Here is a 14,688-nt window from a genome sequence, read left to right as displayed (position 1 = left end):
CATGCCCTCAAGAACTTTATATCATAACAGAGCAGACTAAATTTACAACATACACACATACAAATACTCTCTCAATGTATACATGATGGTAATAGAAGGTATTGGCGACCAGGGAGCTCAGAAAAGACTTTATATAGAAGATGAACTTGAACACAGTTTTGAAGGAACCCAGGATTTCTAAGATACTGAGGTGAGAAAAAAGTGAATTCCAGGGATACAGGACAGGCAATACAAAAGCACAGAGGTAGGAAATGGTGCTACATGCATGCAGAAAAGTAAGTCAATATAGCTAGGTCACAGAATATTGACAGAAGTAATATGTAATAAAACTGGAAAAGCACAAAAAGGGCAAATTATGAAAATCTTTAGATGCAAAATAAAAGATTTTGTATTTCATCCCAGAAATAACAGAACCCATAGGGGCAGGGGAGAAAAGATTAGGAGGCACAGTGCAGAACTGACATGAGATGTGAGCTTTAGGAAAATAATTTGGCAGCTGTATCATGGAAAATGAATTAAAGAGGAGAGGGATGGTGGGAAAGAACGAGAACCAATGGGAGGAAGTTGTAAGAGGAAAATTTATTCTTGATATAAGAGGAAAAGTCTAGTAATAAGAGTTATGGAAAACATGGGATAGTTAAAGCTAAAAAAAAAAATCTCTCTTCACTGAACATTTTCATGTAAAGGCTGAACTGTTTACTTGCTGAGTATCTTACAAAGATTATTCTTCTCCAGGAATTCTGTGCCTTTTAAAAATGCCTTTTAACTCTGAAAATTCTTTATTCTAATTATTGGATGATTTTGATTAATTCACTGTTTTCAACTTGGGAACTCTAAGAATTCAGTGCAAAGAACAAATGGACATATCTATTCCACTTCATTTTAAAAATTAGAATAATAATTCTTGCATGTCACAGGCCATTCAATGGTTGTTTTATTTTTTAAAAAAATGGTTTAAGCCTTTCTACATGGGAGGGCAAATTAGGAGGGAAAATATTAAAGTTATGTAATATTTTACCTGTGTTAAGTTGTATTGCTCAAAAAAACCAGGGAAGGGGAAGAGACAAAAGAAAAGAGAAATTAAAGGAATTGATCGTAATACTAGATTGGTTGGGTTAGAGGCAAAGTTAATGTAATGCTCTTTTTCCGAAATACTTCAGGGGAATTTGCTGGATAACATACCAAAGAGAACTTAACTAACTGGCAAGTATTCCTTGAATTGACTTAGCACTGCTCCTTTTAATGCTGCCCAGAAAATAAAGCATGTCACAGTACCAAAATATAGCTGGGTGGTTTTGGAAATATGGCATCTTTACTTGATGTTAGCACAATCAAGTGATGTGCTTAGAATAATTTTTTGTGAGAATATATTTGTTTCCATGGCATTTTCAATTTTAAAAAAGTTCTTTTGGAAATATGCCTGACAAGGAAATAGAAGATTAGCATCTTGTAAATATAAGGTGCTTAATATATTGCTTTTTGATTTGACCTAACACCTTACCACTAGAGTTCAACATAAGAAATATAAAAGAACAAAGACAAGTTGATGTTTTATTAATAAGAAAAAGGAGGGGAAAAAACAATTCTTCCTAAAAATTTAGATTTATAAATAAGATAAAATCAGAGTTCATCTAGCAAGTTTTTATAATAGAAATACAAGATGTATGTGGCAATGTCTCAGTCAGAGTCGTCAGGATCAACCAAAAAATATCTTTAAACTGTTGAAAAAATGTCTGTCTTTGGACAAACTATGTGTATTGGGACAAACATTTGATTTTAATCATTTCACTGTATTTCCCCATCTAAATGGTAAATCCTGACATGCCTCATTAACCTATGGAATTTAATTAGAAGTTCAATTTACAGGGTAATTGTGACACAACTGATTGGGGGGGAGGGGAGGAACAAACCGAGGAAAATATGAAAAGTGTATATCTATAGCAGAATGAAAAACTCCACCGTGATATCTATACTTTGTCACTTAAAAAGCTGTAGCTTAGTCCCCAGTTGAACTTAACACAATAACAATCTTCATACTTAGTACGTCTAACACATTGTACTAAGTTCTGGGAATGTAAAGTCAAAATGAAACATAGGGTTCATATACTATATTCTATAGTGGCCAACTCAATGCCCTTTTGAGTTCTGTTTGTTGGGTTAGAATTTATATTTACTAATACCAATTTCCTTTTTTAAATAAAATAAACTTCCTAGATAATACATAAGCCACAAGAGGTAGCACTGAGAGCACTATAAATTGTTAAGTAATTTCCATATCTCACGAGATGCTATCAACAATTCTGTAAGACAGGTGCCAAAATTATTTCTATTTTACAGATAATTAAACTGAAACTGAGAGGAATTATAATTTGCAAAGGTCATTTAGCTAATCTGAGACAGAATTTGAAATCAGACCTTCCAGACTTCAAGTCTGATACTCTGCACCTCAAGCAGTTGCCCTATAAATTTAAGTTGTCTTTTTTTATATAACCAAAGTGATATTGTTTTATGGAAACATTTTGGAAATGAGAATTACCAAATAAAAACACTGGCTGCATTTAGCAAAAGGAAATAAAGATTCCCAAATAAATAATCAACTGTGAAATCTACAACCATCCTCAAGCTATGGAATCCCAAACTTTTGTACTTGCCAGACCTATAACCTGAAAAATCTCAACATGCTTATACTAAGAAACTCTACAAGGATTTAACAGTCCAGAGCTTCAGGGCCAACAACCTTACCTTGCTAATATAGAAGCAGGAGCCAAAATTTGTTTTGAAGAGTCATTATTAGGAGTTTGAATGAAGGCTGTTGTATTGATAACAAATAGTTTTACGGTTGGATTCTCTGTTCCTGCCTAAGAGAAAAAAAATTTTTTTAAATACATATATAAGATATTTTGTGAAAACGTAGAATATTTCCATAAACTAAATATCTTAAGATTGTTTATATAATTGTCTCTAAATGAGAAATCAAATATTTCCTTCTATGCAGACTAAGTTAAAGCACTTAAGGATAAATCTTTCTTTGACCAGTGTCTTTTCACATCCATGTAAATGAACATGTCAATTCAGTGTGAAAGGTAGACTTGTTCTAAAAACAAACAAAAAAATTTTTTTAAGGAAGTGTTTGTGTTGTTGCTGTTTCTTAAAACGCACTAAGAAGAGTGTTAGAATAAGGGTGAAGTGATTCCAAGCATGGGATCACATAGTCAAGTTTCCTTAGCCCATTCAAATTTAATTTGTATACAAGATTTGTCCATTTCTAAAGATTTCTTACACTTAGTCTGATTAAAATTGATTAATCAAACAATTGATTAATCAATTGAGCATCTGATCACTTATTTTTAGTATGGTCTAGGATTTGATTGATGTTTATGAGAATAAGAGTTGGGCCAAAATTTCTCCCTAGCACTAGCACACCCCCACTTTACATGACCTATATCTGCATGGAGAAAATTCTCAAAGAATATTGGCTCCATGGACTTGGGTTATTGACAAATATGCTGGGATCATTAAATATCAGAGATCATGAATGGTTAACCTTGCCAAAAAACTTAGAAACCAAAATGAGATTGCAGCGATAGAGCTAAAAAGATTGTGAGTGATCTAGTCCATTTTAAAAATGAAGAAACAAGAGAGTTAAATTATTTTCCCAGGGTCACATAAGTCATAAATGACTGAATCAAGCACCTGGGAAATTTCTGAATAGAAGAATCAACTTTTGTCTATAATGTTTCAGACTTAAAAGTCAATAATATGGAGTTCAAATAACATCAATATATTTAAAGCACTGTTCTCATCAGAAAACTATATCTAACAGCAAGATTATATGATTACTTCTGAAGGACATGGCTCTTTTCAACAATGAAATGACTCAAGCCAATTCCAATGGTCTTGTGATGGAAAACCATCTGCACCCAGAGAGAGGACTGTGTGAGGACTGAGTGGATCACAACATAGTATCTTCTCCTTTTTTGTTGTTTGCTTGTATTGTTCTTTCTCTTTTTTCCTTTTTTGATCTGATTTTTCTTGTGCAGCATGATGACTGTGGAAATATGTATAGAAAAACTGTACATGTTTAACATACAATGGATTACTTGCAGTCTAGGGGAGAAGGATGGAAAGGAAGCAAAAAAAAATTTGGAACACCAGGTTTCACAGTGCTGAATGATGAAAACTATCTATGCATATGTTTTTAAAATAAAAAGCTTTAATTAAAAAGGAAAAAAAAAGGAAAACACAGGATAAATATCCCCCCAAAAGAAAAGAAAACATTTTCTACTATGGTAGAATTCTAAAATAAATTATAAGAAAGAAATGCAGATGAACTTTGACCTTCCATTTCCTGTCTTTTGTGTCTTTGCTCAGGCTATCCCCTCCTTTTCTAGCCATGCATTCACTCCTCTTTCACCTATGACTTAGAATTCCTTCCTGAAAGGGTGGGTTCTGTTGTTCCTAAAATTAAGTTCCTCCCTATTCCTTTCCCAGTACTTATTGCCCTCTCTCACTTCACAGAATGATTAATATTTACTATCAAATAACAAGTAAATAGGGTTTTAAAATCAAGAGAAGAGCTTAGGGCCAATTTTAAAAAACAACAGGCCTTTAAAATATTATTTTATTAGGTAGATATAATTTTTAGGTTACACTTCTGACTTTCCTAGACTTTATCACAGTCACATATTGGAAGCTTCCTCTGTAGCAGCAAACTCCCTGGAGCCTCTGCTTTAAATATACCCAAGGTCAGCTTAAGTCTTCTCCAGCTACATTCTTATTTCTCCTGGACTTTCTTTGTGATGTTCCCCCACTGAGCACCTTCATCTCCTTTCACCTGTTTTCAACATTTTCTTTTTTTTTGTTTTTTGTTTTTTCTTTTTTTTAAAAATAGCTTTTTATTTACTAGTTATATGCATGGGTAATTTTACAGCATTGACAATTGCCAAACCTTTTGTTCCAATTTTTCCCCTCCTTCCCCCCCATCCCCTCCCCTAGATGGCAGGATGGCCAAAACATGTTAAATATATTAACGTATAAATTAAATACAAAATAAGTACACATGACCAAACCGTTATTTTGCTGTACAAAAAGAATCGGACTTGTAAATAGTGTACAATTAGCCTGTGAAGGAAATCTAAAATGCAGACAGGCAAAAATATAGGGATTGGGAATTCAATGTAATGGTTCTTAGTCATCTCCCAGAGTTCTTTCACTAAGTGTAGCTGGTTCAATTCATCACTGCCCTATTGGAGCTACTTTGGTTCATCTCATTCCTGAAGACAGCCACATCCATCAGAATTGATCATCATATAGTATTGTTGTTGAAGTATATAATGATCTCCTGGTCCTGCTCATTTCACTCAGCATCAGTTCGTGTAAGTCTCTCCAGGCCTTTCTGAAATCATCCTTCAACATTTTTCTTTATGTGTTTTTTCCCCCTTTAGAATATAAGGTAGGGGTTCATAGAGGATACTTGATAAATATTTTTTGAATTGAATTGTATTACCAGCATTTGATCCGTATTAAGTGCTTAATAAATGTTTGTTGACATGACTAATATGGAAATGTTTAATATGATTGTTCCCATATAAACTGTATCAATTACTTGTCCTCTTGGAGATAGGGAAAGGGAGGAAGAAAAAGAAAAAAAATGGAAATCTAATTGGAAACTAAAAAAAAAAAAAAAAACAAAACCTAAAAACTAAAATTCAGTTAAAAAAATATTTGTCGACTTTACTTGGCTATACCTTATAAATCACTTTACATACATTACCTCATTTGATCCTCTCAATAATCTTTTGATGTATGGGCTATTATTGTATCTTTTATATAGATGAGGAAACTGAGGCTACGGTTATATATTTGCCCAATTGTCTATCTGGACCAGTATTGAATACAAATTTTCTGCCTCCTGTGTTCCTTCCTTATATCAGTCACACCCTTACCTCTCAAGCTAAGCTTCCTGAGGCAAAGAATTATTTCATTTTTTGACTGCATATTATCCTGATGCTTTGTATATAGTTGGTGATTAATGAGCATCTGCATAATGTTTGAACAGTGTATTTGAGAGGCCCCCAGAGGTAATCAATAAAGAAATGAACTTCCAGTAGATTTGCATTCCAGTTCTGCCTCTAACTGTGAGTGACCTTGAGCAAACCACTTCATATGTGTGGGTTTGTTTCCTTAACTGTAAAGTGACAGGTTTAAAATAATTTGTTTCTATAGGTCCTCTTAGGTCCCCAAGAATTCTTATGAGAACATTTTTCTGAACTTGACATATTAAGTTCCTTCAAAGACAAATGTTCCAAGCCAAGGATAAATTCAATTTTCAAAGTAGCATACATCACTCCCATTGTTCAATTTTGATTATTTCTTCATTTGAGACCATCTGATATCATTACTTACTCCCCTTTTGCTTTTAGAGATGTCTCATTCAAACATTTCAATTTTCCCCTATCTCTCTTTCAAAAACATTTTTCCAATCTTTTTCTGCTTGTCATTCCTCAAAGTTTTTGGAGAAATTACAAAACCTTAAATCACACTCTTTCCTGGGATAATAAAAATACTTTAAAATTGCCAGATGCTGTTGACTTCAGCAAGAGTAATCACAGCAAGCTGTTGAAGAGAGACTGACAATATTTTCATTAGCACGATTGGATTAAAGGAAACCATTCTCTTTTAATCAAATTTCCAAAATACTATATGGAATAGAACACAGACCTTTGGATATGGAAGATGAATAGTCTTCGGGTACTGAAATGATTCATCATAATAGAAGGAATATTCCATGATAGGAACTTTTGTATCATTAAATTGGGCATATGCTAGAAAAGTGCCGTCTGGAGACCACCACAGAGCAGAGTAATCACTAAAGACTTCCTCTGAGGGAAAAAAAAAAGATATAAATTCTTCAGTTACAAGAAATATCTGATAAATTGGCTTTGGCATCCCAAATATTGTTCTCATTAGCTTAAGTAATTATAGCAGAGTTCAACTAAATGAACTACTTTACATTTTCTGGGCTTCCAAAACCAGAGCAATACACATAAATAAATGTAAGTTATATTTTCTGAATTTTGACTTCTAAATAGAATAAAGTCATTTTATTCTACTGTTACATGTTCTGTTACCATTGCAAAGTAAATAATCCACTCTCAATTTCTGCATTTTAGAATTCACTACATTTTAATATTTAAAAGCTTACTAAGAACCAATTAAAACAAATACAGAATTTTCTCCTGGGTCTTCTACTTTTCAAACATTCAGTGGGTCAACATATCCTCTCTCACCAACACATCTTTGTCCTTTCCCTTCTACCAGGATTCCCCATATCATGATTCACAGGATGCTGAAATAGCAGCAAAGGGAAAAGAGAACAAGTAGAAGATGCTCAATAAGCATAAACAGTGCCTATTCTATATAATTTGCTTCCTAACAGACAAGAAGAGAGAATTGATCCCCAAATGTATATCATTATCACAAAGCATCAAACCCCAAATAATCTCCCCCATACATAACAACAACACCTGGCATTTTAACAAATTATTTCATTTGATCCCCACAACAACACTGAGTAGGTACTATTATTCCCATTTTACAGAAGAGGAAACTGAGGTAGACAAGGTTATGTTAATTGATTAGTCACAAAGCTGGTATCTTGCAACTCATTTGTCTTCCTGATTCCAAATTCAGTGTTCTATATCCACTGACCCACCTAGCTGCTAAGAGTTTTTGTTGATATTAACAAATTCTTTGGAAATTTGGGAAATAAAACATCCCTTAGAGAATGAGTTCTTAACTTTTTTCTGTACTATAGGCCTTTTTTTCAGTACGATGAATTCTATGGCCTTCTGAGAATACCGTTGTTGTTTTCTAAGTTTGTTGTTTAATTAATTATGTCCAACTTTTTGTGACCTCATCTGGGGTTTCCTTGGCATAGTAGTTTGCCATTTCCTTCTCCAGATTATTTTACAAATAAAGAATCGGGGCAAACAGAGTTAAGTTAAGAGCCTAGGGTCACCCTGCTATGGGAGGAAGGGTTTGAGGCACTTCCTTGAGGATTATGCATTTTCCCAACTCCAGGCCTAGCATTCTATCTACTATACTTCCTAATGACCTCTTACATGTACAAGTTAATATCAATGTAATCAAATGTAGAGAGGATTAAAAAGCAAAGCATTATTTAGTTATCAAAATAATAAGAAATCAAAATGCTGTAACTCAGTTTAAGAATTTTTGCCTTAAAGTATCATTCACATATTAGTGTGATTTTATTCATTCAGGACAACGGTAAATTAAGGTCAGCTCATTGAATCAGTTTGAATTTGGGGAAGGAGAAGAAGGAAAGGAATGAAACATAATTAAATCGAGGGTTGAGGGGTCACAGGTGAAGGGGGGAGAAGAGATAATGATGGGAAAATTTTAGACTACCATTCAAGGGATCTTCTCTAGGGCTCTCTTTCTCCATCTTTAATATGAACATTCCTAGATTCATAGGGACTTTAGTCATCTTCCTCAATAATAAAGCTTGGAGTACTAATTTGGAATGAAATGTTCATGTAGATGGAAAGATCTTATCTGATGTTGTTGAGACTGTCAAATCTCAGGAATAAAAATGGTCTCAAGACACCTTCTAGCTGTATGACTCTGGGCAAGTCACTTAACCCCATTGCCTCCCCTGCTCAAAAAAAAGGGCTGTCAAGGCTCAGGAATAAAAACAATCAGCAGCATGGTAGAGTAGAAGGCATGTTAAACCTAAAGGTAACAAATTTAGGCTAAAATAACATAGTTACTTGTTAAGAAGGGTAATAATAACTCTCACTTTTCCTCATCTGTAAAATGGGAGAATTAATAATTTCAATGTACCTTCCTCATAAAGTGACTGTAAAACGATTACTTTACAAACTTTAAAGTTTTAAATAAATGTGCGCTACCAGTATAAATCAAAGTCTATTCTAAGTCAACTTGATGTAAAAATAAATAAATAAACGTTCCCAAATCCACTTTTTATATAGTACCCTTTCCAATGGGATATGTTACTAGGGTTTCACAATTTAGAGGGCATTTTCCATTATAAATGATTAGATTCCCAAGCCAATTCACAAATGGCTAACTATTAGGCATATAGTCTGAGTTCTATGTCTCAGAGAAAGGAACTATATAATGTAGAAGGAATCGGGGAAGATGAAGAGAGAGGAAGGAAAAAAAATGAAGAAAGAGGGAGTTCAAGGAGGAAGAGGGAAAGGAGGATGTGAAGGCAGAAGAGGAGAAAGAATATCCAAGTCCTGAGAGAGGAGATCTTTTCTTTGGAATCCCAGCTACCTAGTAGATTCTCAGCATATAAAAGGTAATTAAAAAGTTCAATTGAATTGAATTGACTTAAAAAGGACAAGATTAGAAGGGAAAATTAAGAGAAAACAGAGATAAGAATTGGAAATTCCAAGGAAAATTTCCAAATCTACTTATCATTTTTTTCATCCATCCCACATCAAAATTTCTTTTCATGTGTCAAAATTTCCAGGGCTAGAAGAACCTTTATTGACTATATAATTGAACTCCATTATTTTATAAGTGAGAAATCTCATCTGAAAAGTTTAGTAATTTGTCTACAATATCGCAAGCTCTGAATTCACAACCAATATTTCCTCTAGTATTTAACAAAAGAGGATGCTTTTAAAATCAAATGAATCTCTAATTGAGGGGTTTTCTAGAAATGTAACAAAGTGTGAGAAATTTTGAGGATGGACCTTTTCAAGTGAAGTCCCTAAAATGTTCTGGGTTTCTTGTTTTGTTTTGTTTTGTTTACAATTTCTCTCCTTCTTCCTCATTTCTATATCCACAAAGGCTCTGAAAAGCTCCATAATTTGTTCATTCTGGTTTTCATGTCAATGAAACCAAAGGTCTTTGCAATTCTGTGCAAAATCTGTCCAGGAGGATAGCCAAAATGACAAGGTGGACTGGAGATGTCTATCACATCCAGCAATTCTATCATATAGCATGTAGTTACTACTCCATTAGAAAATATATTCAAGACCATTAAAATGTACATTTGCAAAAGTGAATGATTTTTAGGTTACATAAACGCAGAGTTTAAACCTCTCATCTAGGAAAAAAAATTATAATTTAAGACTATCTACAACAATAAGATGACCTGGAGAATACAATCAAGAATCTTAGAAGGCAGACTTTGGTTAGTTTACTTCTCCATTAAATTATCTCTATAAAGTCCTTTCCAAACTACATCTTCATGAGGAACAAATTTCTTTGTTCCAGTATTTCTCTGGCTTTTAGAAAACACTAGATTTAAAGCAGTTGAAAAGTAAACGTTTATTCTTTATGAAAATGATTCATTTGTCAACAATTAATAGTAATTAGGTTGGATCTCTTTAATCAGAACCTTCAGAGAATCTGGGAAATTTTTGAAAATCTTTTTTTAGGAGGGCAACTACAAAAGAGCCTACTACTGTACATTTGATCAACACATTCACTGTTCATGAAATACCTAAACAACACTTCCAAAAGCTGTTGATATTAATGACCTCCACATTTTAACAAATGTTATTTCTAATCATTTTCCCCTCTTTTAAAAAGCAGGAAACGATGGTTTTTCTAAGAGTAAATGGACACAAATTCTCTGGAAAACTGGCTTTCTTTCCCTAATACCCCCACCCCTAGGTCTTATTCTGTCTTTGTCTGGTATGTTGTGACATTGTTTTTCTTTCCTTATCAACTACTGTTACTAAGGCAGATCTCACTGGAAAATATTTGACTTGAATCTGTTCACTTATTTGTCTCAAAGGCCTGAAAAGGTACCACTACGTAAAGCTAAATCTATAGCAAGGTCACAGATCTAAAAGTTTATTGCAAACCCACTGTGATCTAATAATTTATGACAGGTATTTCTTTAGCTTATAAATTAACACATTTTGTTTATTAAAATAGGCTGTGATGGCTTATATTTTACATATTTACTTTCAAAATTTAAGAAAATCTATCACTTTAACTAAGCATTTATATTTTCTGGTCTTACAAAATTTATAAACTCTACCTTCGTAAACCCAGTCAGTTATTCCATTAAATATCACACTTTCTTTTCCATCATAGGTGATCCTCAAACTTGGCAAATCTGGTTCATTTTTTATGTAAATGTCATTATTCCAAACATATGCCTATAAAGAAACAATTATAATGCATTAGAATATCTTTTAGCTCAGTTTATTTAAATTGTAAATTGTATCTTCAAAACATAGGGAGAAATAAATACTAATACACATATAAGGAAAACCTAAACTTAAACCAGTAATCTACCTGACCTGTGGATTAGCAAGATAAAAAAGGATTGTTTCATTTTTTATAAATTATCCTAAATTCAGTGTTGACTGACCATATTGGATAGCCCTTTCTGCTTCTATAGTGGCAGAATACCACAAGCAATGAAGACAAATGATGGAGGTTCAGTTGTTATCTGACAATTCCTATTTGATTTTGGGGAAATCACATAATGAGGCCCAATTATATGGGGCTGGGTATCTTCCAGATCTAAAAAAGGTAATCCTATGAGGGAGAACTTGATTAAAAGATCTAAGAGTAGAACACTATCCCTCTCTATAACAATCACAACAGTTCAACAAACATTTATTCTATGTCCATGTGCAAAGTATCCTGCTAGGTGCTAAAATACATACCAAGTTTAGATAATTCAATTAATATCTAGTGCCTACTATGTGCTAGGCACCGTGCTAAGCACTGGGGAGACAATTAAGAAATAGATAGTCCCTGCCCTCAAAAAGTTTATACCCTAATGGAATAAAATAAGAAAGAAGCTGAAAAGCGGAGAAACCAGGGCTATCCAAAGGAGTTAAAACCAGATAAGAATTAATTCCTTCCCTAATGTAAACAAGTAACTATGACTTTAATAGTTCATGATAAGATCACTGATGAGATCTAAAGTGTTATATAAGGTCCATGAGGCAAATAGCAATTGGGAAAATCAAAGTTTCATGATGATGATGAGGAAGAAGACGGCAGCTGACATAAAGCACTATGTGTGTCAGGCATTAAATGCTTACAATTATCTCATTTGTTCCTCATAACAAATCTGGGAAGTAGGTGCTATTATCACACCAACTTTACAATTACATAGATTTTAAACAGAGGAAACTGAGGCATACAGAGCTTAAAGGATTTTCCCAGGATCCTGCAAATACTTCCCTTAATTCAAATTTGAACTCAGGTCTTTCTGACTCCAGACCTGGTACTCTACCTACTACTATATCACCTCCCTTCCTCATAAGGGAAGTAGCTTTTGGTTAGACCTTAAAGGACAGAAATTTAAGCAAAACGGACAAGCTAAGCATATGGATAAAGGGACAGAAAAAAGCACTTTCTATGCACCAAGTATGGTTGGAGGTGGGCAAATAGTCTAGTCTAAATGGTATATAGATTAAATAGAAAGGAGTAATAAAAAAAAAAAGGAGTAAAAAAAAAAAATCTCTCCTATGGTGCCAAATAGGAGAGATTTTGAATTCCATTCAAAGGAATTTTGACTTTTTACAGCAAAGAGTCACAGATTGAGCTAAGGAAATTTCATGAACACATCTAAGAATCCAGAAGATTAAGCTGGTAGCAAGATGGAGAATGCAATGGAAGGGGAAGAAAACAGAAGCAAATCACAGTAATCCAGGCAGGTGCTTTGTATTAAGATGGTAGCAGTGGAAATAGAGAGAAAGCAGATATCATGGAGGAAGAATGACAGCAAAGTCAAAACTAACCACAAACTATTGAACATTAGTCAATGAAAGAACATCTGCATTTACTAACCAGTTTGTGACCAACTGGTGACCAGGAGATCTGTTGTGTAGTATTTGGAATTTTCTCAACTTGAATCAATGCTCTGGAAGAAAAATGAAACACAGAATAAACAATATTTGTGATTCACTGTAATCTCTTCTCTCCCTCTCCCCAAACCAATATTAACCCATATTGGATTTTACATAAAAGTTACTGACCTCTTACTTAAATCATAAATGTCATATGAAGCTGTGTAGGAATGCCTCCAAATCTGTAAAAAGAAAACAGCTGAACTTTTTAATGACTTAACGACATTCTGTACATAAAAATCTTCTCGCCTCTTCTTGGCAAGCTAACTTAAGTGGACAAAATTATAATTTATGTTTCCTAAATTTTATGTAAAGCAATTCCTATCTTAGAACTTCCTTATTGTCATTATTAAAATTTTCTTATCTTTTTGGATGTTATTTTGAAAGATAAAATATACATATGTGTGTATATATGTATGTATATATGATGGTTAAAAAAAAATCCTCTCTCCTAAATCCCCATCCCAGTATTTCCAGACTTTCTAAATTTACATGAAGTTCAGCAGAATTTTTAAAAATAAAGTAAAACTGGCTTAAGACTGAGAAGTATGAAGTATAAATAGTTTTTTCTATGATGATTTTTAAATTTAACATTTATTGGCCATATATTTGGCAAATGTGATGCTGCTTTGTTAATAGCCATGAGGTCCCTGAAGTGTTTACTTGATATTTTGTTCATTTGCAGGGATTGGAGATGCTTAATATGGACACAAGATGTTTCTGCTTATGACTCCCAGATGACAAGTCTAGTCTTTTCTGAGTCACAAATGAGTAGCTTTTTTAAAAACCTCCCTGAATTTATATGATAATAATAATAACAACAATAATGAATCTCATCCTTTTTGCAATTTAATAGTTGCAGGACACTTAAAAACATGAACCTTTTGAAGTTTCTAAACAAGTACTTCAACTGACTCTACCTGTAGAAATAGCCTCAAGAATATCTCCTCACAGTCCTGATTTATAGAGATGTCAATTTTCAGGAAATTGAACTACTAGCTAGCTCATTTTACTTTTGTTTTGGAGATAGGGAAAAGATGGAGTAGAAATGACAACTTAATGAAAGGAAATTGAAAATGAAAAATTTCAGGAAAATAAAAGATATGCAAAACTTACTATTGTTAGTACTCTTTCCAGACATAAAATGTTATCATGAATAATTTGATTTGCAAATAAATTTATTTGGTATTTTAACAAAGAACTATACTTATGTTAATCTTCTTTGTGGATTTCCAGTTCCAATTTCAATGCTTTTACACAGGCTGTTCCCTAAGCCTAAAATGCACATTATTCTCATCCCTGCCTCTTAGAATTCCTTAAAAACTTAGCTCAAACATTATTAACTACACTGAATCTTCCATTAGATCTCTCCTTTAATGGAACATTACTTTAGATTTACTTTCTAAATGTTTTGTCTATGAGTACATGTATATATTTCTTCCCCTAAATACAATGGCAACTCTTTTATAACAAAGACTTACATTTCTGCCTTTATAAAACACAGTACTGGGTATATTAATGAAGTTGTTCCATGCACCTCTTCTCAGAATGTTTTAAATAATATTACAAAGAAAACCAGTGGTAATGAAATACAATTATCAAAATATTTTTCAAAATAAAGTTCATGGACCCCAGGTTAAGAATTCATGCTTAATTGTACTTAGAAAAAAGAATAAGAAAGACCCAATCAAGAAGACAAAGAGCAATTAAAAGGAAGAAATAAAGCCGAGTAATATTGAATTCTTTGGTTTCTTGAAAATAGCAGCCCCTCAAAATAGTAATGCACTTTGCTCTCCAAATTGAAACCTTT

At 33.2% G+C, this 14,688-nt stretch overlaps 1 protein-coding gene across 3 annotated transcripts in view; it reads right to left on the bottom strand.

Annotated features, from left to right (window-relative positions):
• The window catches only part of DPP4 (dipeptidyl peptidase 4), a 99,434-nt gene that overhangs the window by 48,673 nt on the left and 36,073 nt on the right, over window positions 1-14,688 (bottom strand). For all 3 annotated transcript variants that reach the window (XR_004233111.1, XM_023499246.2, XM_023499244.2), the window contains 5 exons: window positions 13,008-13,060; window positions 12,820-12,892; window positions 11,048-11,168; window positions 6,721-6,881; window positions 2,743-2,858 (listed from right to left, as the gene is read on the bottom strand). Coding sequence is in view for 2 of the 3 variants with exons in the window: in XM_023499246.2 (XP_023355014.1) it covers window positions 2,743-2,858; window positions 6,721-6,881; window positions 11,048-11,168; window positions 12,820-12,892; window positions 13,008-13,060 (524 nt within the window). In the remaining variant the exon portion in view is untranslated. The remainder of the gene's footprint in view (window positions 1-2,742; window positions 2,859-6,720; window positions 6,882-11,047; window positions 11,169-12,819; window positions 12,893-13,007; window positions 13,061-14,688) is intronic.

Source organism: Sarcophilus harrisii, chromosome 3, assembly GCF_902635505.1.
Source record: "Sarcophilus harrisii chromosome 3, mSarHar1.11, whole genome shotgun sequence".
Taxonomy (NCBI): Eukaryota; Metazoa; Chordata; class Mammalia; order Dasyuromorphia; family Dasyuridae; genus Sarcophilus; species Sarcophilus harrisii.
Note: the sequence above shows the minus strand (reverse complement) of the source record. Positions and strands in the feature narration are given on the sequence as shown.